At 37.4% G+C, this 8,117-nt stretch overlaps 1 protein-coding gene across 1 annotated transcript in view; it reads right to left on the bottom strand.

Moving 5' to 3' along the window:
* Positions 1 to 4,012, bottom strand: part of LOC103150555 (cell death-inducing p53-target protein 1 homolog) — a 7,712-nt gene extending 3,700 nt beyond the window's left edge. The window contains exons 1-3 of the mRNA XM_007570234.2: positions 3,728 to 4,012; positions 539 to 991; positions 323 to 382 (exon numbers count right to left, since the gene is read on the bottom strand). Coding sequence (XP_007570296.1) covers positions 323 to 382; positions 539 to 986 — 508 coding nt within the window. The 5' untranslated portion in view covers positions 987 to 991; positions 3,728 to 4,012. The remainder of the gene's footprint in view (positions 1 to 322; positions 383 to 538; positions 992 to 3,727) is intronic.
* Positions 4,013 to 8,117: the final 4,105 nt, after the last annotated feature.

Genomic DNA, 8,117 nt, shown 5'->3' with positions numbered 1-8,117 from the left:
AAATATTTTTAAAAATCACAACCTTGGCAATTTTCTCAGCTTTAACTTAAGCCATATTTGATAGAAATCAGACAGGAAATAAGGGCAATATGGCCATTTTGTGACAGATTCATGGTCATCCCACATCCTTACAGTACGATTTGGTTCATATGACTCAATGCAAAGTAATATAGTCTGCAGGCGCATGTCACAACCAATACACACTGTCCAATCCAGTAATATATTAAGACCCATCACCATCTCTGAAACACTAGCACACATATTTTAAACTTTAATCTAGTTTTCAGTAACGAGAAACAAACCTGACAAACGATAGACTCACCTGAGTGAAGAATCTGATTTTGTTGTGTTGTGGCAACATACTGCACAACTGGTTGCTGAACTAGACACATAAAAACATTGAACTTGCAGTTAACTGAATGAAATTTAAACTGGTCAACACATTACAGCACATACATATATGAAGATACACAATAACTTAGTTTTCCCTTATGATCATGCAGGTTTAGTGACACTGATATGGTTTCTGATCTCTTACCAGGTTGGGGATATTGCTGAGCTCCAGATTGGGGATACTGCTGAACTCCAGGTTGGGGATACTGCTGAACTCCAGGTTGGGGATACTGCTGAACTCCAGGTTGGGGATACTGCTGAACTCCAGGTTGGGGGTATTGCTGAACTCCAGGTTGGGGGTATTGCTGAACTCCAGGTTGGGGGTATTGCTGAGGGTCTGGCTGTGCACTTTCCTGACCAACATGCTGAGTAGAAGAATGAGGTTGCTGCTGATCAACACCCTGGGAATGTTCCTGATGAACAGACTTGGACACCAGCTGGTTGTCGTTCTCAGCAGCAGGATGATCAACGGGATTAGGCTGACTGGTGAGCACACTGGGGTCCAAAGGTGGGCCAGGATATGGTGGCGCTGGGATATCTGGAATTTCTAAAGTACCTTCAGTATCTGGAGGAGGTCCGTTACCTTTTTCCATTTTATCTGTCAAAAAAGTAAAAAAAATAAAATAAAAAATATGATAGCAAAGTGTATAATATCAAATATGTCCAGGGGTTCTTCTGATGACTTTCATTGAAGAAGCAGAAGTAAACTGTGACAGCAAGCTTGTCAAAGGCTAAAGATAAAAACAGGGCTTGAGTGCAGCATGGAGGAATGCATGAAAAGTTGTTATTCAGGTTGGGGCGTTTAAAAGTAATGCTTGACTTCTTTCCAAAACAAAACTCACTGTGTACGTAACTTGGCATTCTCCAAGAGTATCATCTGACAAAAATAGGCCTTGGGATACCTATCTAAACTGGGCAGGTAAAATTATTTGCTGTGTCATTTTAATGTATTTATACTTTCAAGATGCCTTTTTGAGTCACCTACGATGCAACAACAAATTTTAGTAAATCATCTAGTGGTTTTATGTGGTAGAACAATAAAATGTAGTGGAATGAGGTGTGACATAAGGCAGCACAAATAAGTAGGAAAAAGACCTGGTTGCAAACTTTTTGAAGGATAAAAAGCTTGAAAGGCCCTTGTGTAGCTCCTCTCTCTGCCTCTCATAGAGAAAGTATGTATGTAATACCCCTTTATATTCCTCATCAAGAAACAGAAGGAATATGGTACATGTGTAAATCTTCTCAGATCGGGCCATCCTTACAAGCTGACACTATAAGACGGAGACTACTGAAAGAGGCTACCTGGACTCCTTTGACTAAGCTGAAGAAGTTAAAAACTTCAGCAGTCAAGATGAGAGAGACTCTGCATACATTCCCTGGGGTTGGTTCCAGTCGAAACTTTATGGGAACATGGCAATGAGAAATCCCCTGTTGAGGAAATCTCACATCGAGACTCAAGGAGACTCCAAGATCAAGTGAAAGGAGGAGGCCCTTGAAGACCCGTAGAGGTAGAAGGTAAAAAAATAATAAGTCCAGCAAAATATAGGGAAATCTTGGGGCACAATTTGTTTCCATCTGCAAGAGAACTACGACTTCGGAGAACTTTTTTTTTTAATTTTTTTTTTAAGCAAGACAACAATCTGAGGCATCCGGTTGAAGCTATACAGAAGTGGTTTGAAGACAACAAGGCAGATGTTCTGGAATGGCCCAGTCAAAGTCCCAATCCCATACATAAATTGTGGCAGGACTATTGCTGTTGGTTGTTGACAAACAGCACCCCTCCCCATCTTTGTCACAGTGGACAGTCCGAATGTAAGTTCTGGGAATGAAGCAGGTGCTTTCCACTCAGCTTAACCAGTTCAACAGGTGAAATGCTGACTCATCGATAGGCCCCAGCAGGATGCTTGTTAGCTGAGTCATTTTAACCATTGTTCTTTTTCAGCACAGTTATTTCTGTTCATTTTGATGATGTCAACAAAAAAAAGGGAACAGTCTGGTAAGTCTCCTAAGTCTAAGTCTGGTATTTTCTACCACTTTGGGAAGTGAGTCTGTGTGGATAGCTCTTAATCAGGCTTGCACTTCTGGACATTGAAATTCTACAACATTCTTTCTTGTAAAGTTCGTTCATTTGTCATGTTTTTTCCAAAATTATATTTTCACCATGTTATTTATTCAATTGTAAAATGTCACAGTTCCAAACTCTATCCCAGATTGTATCTAGAAACAATGGACGAGCCGTTTTAAAGGCAATGCAAACATTTACCATAAACAGCAGCTGTGACTGTATTAGCACTGAAGCAATATAGAAGTTTGGAAGACTCAGCTTTTATTTTGGTAGTCCACTTCCACTTAACAAAACAAGAGAATATGCATATTAGCTCAATACTTAGCTGTGAGAAAAACTATTTAGTTTGCAGCTGAATGTTTGGTTTGTGAACTAAATATTTATAAATGTTGGAACTGTGACATTTGGAAACTTAACATAGTGAAAATATGTCTTTGAAAAAAAAAATGGACCCCGATTTATTTTATTGGACAAAATAACCTAAAATATTGCTGTTACTTTTTTCAATGTGTAACTTTATAAACAACATCCCATAGGGCTGGAGATGTTGTTTGCAGAACTTGCATGTAATGTGTCATGTTTTTATTATGAAGTGAATGTAAAGGATGCAAGCGGTTACACATAATAAAAAGGAAAGCAAATCAAAACATCCCAAGCAGCCTGAGATCGCAGACCTTGTTTAACCTGTCCACCACCTGTTTTATGAAAAGCTTATGCACTGCGATCTGTTTTCAGACAGCTTCTGAATCTTCTCCACACTGAAAGAGTTTTTGCCCTTCAGAATTTGCTCCATATGCATCATAGGCATTTCTCTTTCACAATAATAAATACATGTGCTACTTTACTTGTAGGAAACATGTGCCTGCTTTAACTTTATGTTAAGGCATGTATGCAAAATTAATGGATTACAATATTATTGAGAAGGCAATTTGTGTCAGTAGCTCAATTCACCTTGTTACACATAGAATGGTGTTTTTAAAGCTTTATTTATGTTCATTATGATGTTTTCCTGCTTACAGCTTATGAAAACACAATAAGCTAAGAATATAACATCAAACAAATAAAAACCTTTGCAGACATGAGACGTTATGCTCAGTAGCTGCTTAAAGATTAACTTAAAAAGTTACCTTTAATCTGTATGTCGTAATTCCAGAAACAACTGAATTTTTTTTACTTATTGTTATAATCTGGGATAAAGTGAGCAATACACAGCACTGTTGGTGTATTTTTAGTGTCTTCTCTTAATCTGAATTTTCTAGGTTTTCTCACCTTTGGATGGATTTGCTGAATGTCTTGAAAGACGGTCAAGAGGAGTCACAACAACCAGAGCGTCCTATTTATCTGATGATGAGCAATTGCTAAGGTGAAACGCACACTGTTGAAGTAAAAGGTGGTGCAACATAACAGGCATGCAGAAGTAGGTGTAGCTTCTTTTAAAATAACTTCAACAAACATCCTGCGGCCAAGTGCAGATTTGTAAAGAGAGGTGTAGACTGACCTTAGTTTACCTTTTGTTTTTTCTTGGCATTTTGTATGGGGAGAAAAGATCTTGAACACATTTTTTAGAGTGGCAAAGTAATTAGACACATTTTAACCTTGTTACATGTTGGATGCAATTAAAAAAAAACAGGATGCAGAGATAAAAATCAATAAAAGACAATTTATTTAAAGACATTTACACTTAATCAGGCTTCCCACAGATGATTTAAGGATTAGGCCAATTGGGACAGGAATGAGTTAGAAAACAGAACTAAAAGTGTAAAGAAAGTTCTCACTATAAGAGTTTAGATCGAGCCTTCGAAAATTCAGCATGGTCCAAGCCCAAAGTAAAACCCTACATATAATTGAAAAGTCAGACTTCTATCTAGCAGTTGAACTTTTTTTCCCTTTTGTTTAACGTCTTCTAACTCTGTTTTGTTGGTCCTGATCAATGTCATTGATAATACAACTTCCCATGTTTTGTGATCATTAAGCTTTCTTTCATTTAGTGTTCTTTTCAATATATTCATTTTCAGAGGACCCACGTGTTCTGAACGCAAAAAGAGTGGGTGTAATACTTGCATCTGGCCACTTGATGGTGACATTCATTGTTAAATGTCTGATAAAGGAATGTACTTTTTTTTTTAAAATAAAAATAGGCCCAACAATGTACCAAATACAAGCAGCTCTCAATTAAAGAACTTTGTACAGTGCAAGAAGACTTCAATGAACAGACAAAATAAACATTTCAGATATTCTGAAGGACATTTTTGTAGATATTACGTTCTGATTCATGATTCATTACAACAATAATCGAATGTTGCACTATTTGAAGTAAGAGAAATCTACTTTTGCAACCAGAACCACATTCTCATATCAACGGTTAGTGTCCAACTTAATCACAGAGTAATAATTAGATTAGATTAATAATTGTTAAGGAAATGGTAGCAGAACAAGATATACTCTAATGCTGAATGATTACAGAATTATTTTTAAAATATTAAAGGGTTAGTAAAAATATAGACTTATGTTGACCTTCATCAAGATGTGTTTTAAATATTTTTTACATTACTTTAAAACATTAAGTAATGTTTTAAAAATATTTGTATATCCTTTATATGTCAAGGTTATTAAAACCAACTTGGATGACCAAAGCTTTTCTTTAGGACACAATGAGGGAAAAACTTTCTTCCAATCTTAAGTTAAAAAATAATTTGTTAACAATGAGACACCATAAAGAGTAAAACATCAATAGTTTGTTAAAAGATTTCAGGGAAACCTAATAAACGTGTTTATTCTACAGTCCACTTTTAAAGGAGGTTCAGCAAAAAATTTCAGTAACTGTGATTTAGTGTTGGTCACATGCGACGGTAGACGTGCAGGACGTTGTTGCACTGCGGGCAGGAATGCTGCACATCCTTGCAAGCACTAACGCAGAACGGGATCAAACAGCAAGGCCAACACCTGGACAAGGAATATGATCAAAAAAGACAGAACGATAAGACCACTCGACTCATAAAAAGTTAACTGCTTTGAAAGTGCACCGTCTTTATCTGTACTCTACATTCTCATGTACTGAAAAAAGCAACCGGATAATGGTCCGAACATGGTCAGAACATTTTTTACCGGCCACTGTTTTTTTTTTCTTTCACTTACTAACCCCACCAGTACATGCAAATTATATAAAATATATGATTTATTCTTAACTCTATGAAATCTGATTCACTGACAATAAGTTTACCATACGTATACAGATTAATTTAACATAAAGCATGGATACCTTAACAGAGGTGTATAAGTTCACTTGAAGTAATTAATAACAGCAAACTTTAACTACACAACCCTAAAATTCTTGCAATCATTTCCTATGTTGAACATTTCCACATTTTGGCTGCAACTCCCCCAGACGGTATTTATTGAACATGTCTAGTCATTTTTTTAAAAACACTTTTAAATGGTATTAATAGCTGTTTTCTAACTGTTCTATTTGTTTTCACTTACTTATTACGTTTTCTATTGAAATTCACAATTAGTCTTATTACTAAACTATCTCAGAACGTCTTCATTATTAATTCCATGGGCCATCATTATTTCTGTGTTATTCAAGTGTTTATCTGACTACCTGCTAGCTTAGTGTAGTTTCCCCCTCCCAGACTCTCTCACACACACCTGCTATCCTGCCTGCATGAAACGCTCCCTCATGCACATTTTCACTCCTTACCAGGTAGCAGCAGCTAATCTGAACTCTTCCTCAATCTGTCCCTGGTCACGTCTCTCTCATCATCATCCTCCGACGATAATGAGTCCCCAGAATCGCTAATTCCCCTCCTTCTCAGCTACTGAACCCGCTCCAGCGGGTTAAGTTTGTGTGGTAAACTTATCGGTTAGTTTGTCACATTTTTCTGAATGGGCTTATGTACTTTTTAGCTTTTGTTATTGTAGTTTTGCTCACCCGCTCCGGGAATGACGTTATTTATAACCTCGGAGGGGAGGGCCCAAGGAGGACAGAGGGATTTCATTGGATAAGCCCAATGTCCGTCAATAAAATCAACCAATGTGCTGTCGCGGTCGATAAAAACGATATTAAATAGTTTTGTTGTTGTTGTTGTTAAATTATGACAGCGTAGGGCCGCTGTTCTGTCAGATCAGCATACGTTGTCAGATACGCTTAGCTCAGACATGTATTCGCTGTCATTACCATATGATTTTATTTAATCAGCAACATAGAATCATGACGTAGATCATCATACACTTTGTTATGAACAGCTGTATGGCATCCTGACTTAGCGGTTAAGTAGGTTAATGAGTTTTACACGGGCGTGTTGTAGTTGACTGCATCTGCAGCTAGACCTGCTTTAAATACACTTTGAAACAACGACAACGGATATATATCTATCTAGTTATCATATTATATCATATTATAAACAATTTAATGACTTATTTTCGTCATAACTTGTTGCGTATGCTGAACTGACAACGTATACTAATCTGACAGAACAGCGGGTGCTAATTTCAACCTCTGACACTGACTTTATTTGTATTTTGAGTTATTACTGTCCTCCTGTGGCTGCAAGGGTGGCAGCACTGCTAAACCGGTTGGCTAGCAAAGAACACTTCAATACTTAAACTGTTTACTCACCCAATAATAAACAGTGTTCCAACAATGATCCAAGTGCGCATGCCCAATTTGTATTCAGTAGTGGTCACCACGATGATCTTGCAGTGTGGACACAACATGCTTCCAGGAGCCTCAGTTGGTCTCGCTTGCACCACCACCACAGNCGTATACAGATTAATTTAACATAAAGCATGGATACCTTAACAGAGGTGTATAAGTTCACTTGAAGTAATTACTAACAGCAAACTTTAACTACACAACCCTAAAATTCTTGCAATCATTTCCTATGTTGAACATTTCCACATTTTGGCTACAACTCCCCCAGACAGTATTTATTGAACATGTCTAGTCATTTTTTTTAAACACTTTTAAATGGTATTAATAGCTGTTTTCTAACTATTCTATTTGTTTTCCCTACTTATTACGTTTTCTATTGAAATTCACAATTAGTCTTATTACTAAGCTACGGAGCCCCCCAGGGGACATGGGGATTTTTTTTTTTCTTTTGCGTTCCCTCGCAAAACTTTTGCGTTACCTCGCAAAAGGTTTTGCGTTCCCTCGCAATAATCTACTGATCAGTTCATGCGGCATAATTGATACTATAAGCCTTTTTTACGGTGGAAGCCGTACTTTCTGCTTTAATACAAGCTTATAAGGTTTTTCCATGGGCTATTGAGTTATTATCGCGGGGTAATAAGTCATCTGATTGTTATGAGAGGCCCCATAGGCCAAAACCTATAAACTCTCTTACACGTACTATCAAACCCTCTCACATTCGCTATCAAACCCTCTCACATTCGTTATCAAACCCTCTCACATTCGCTATCAAACCCTCTCACATTCACAGTCAAACCCTCTCACATTCACAGTCAAACCCTCTTGCACGTACTATCAAACTCCCTGACAGAGTTTGATTGCAACGGAAGTTATCTTAAAATTTCAGTTTCTGATTGGACCCCTGGCAGGCTTTTCAAAATAAAAGCGGACCTCCGGTTTATGTTTGATTCATGTTTCTCTCCTGCGGCTTTAAAAATGTAAAACTTTGTGTTAATTGATTTGCTA

This window comes from Poecilia formosa, unplaced genomic scaffold, assembly GCF_000485575.1.
Source record: "Poecilia formosa unplaced genomic scaffold, Poecilia_formosa-5.1.2 Scaffold256, whole genome shotgun sequence".
Lineage (NCBI taxonomy): Eukaryota > Metazoa > Chordata > Actinopteri > Cyprinodontiformes > Poeciliidae > Poecilia > Poecilia formosa.
The sequence above is the reverse complement of the archived record's forward strand: the minus strand, read 5'-3'. Positions and strand labels throughout refer to the sequence as shown.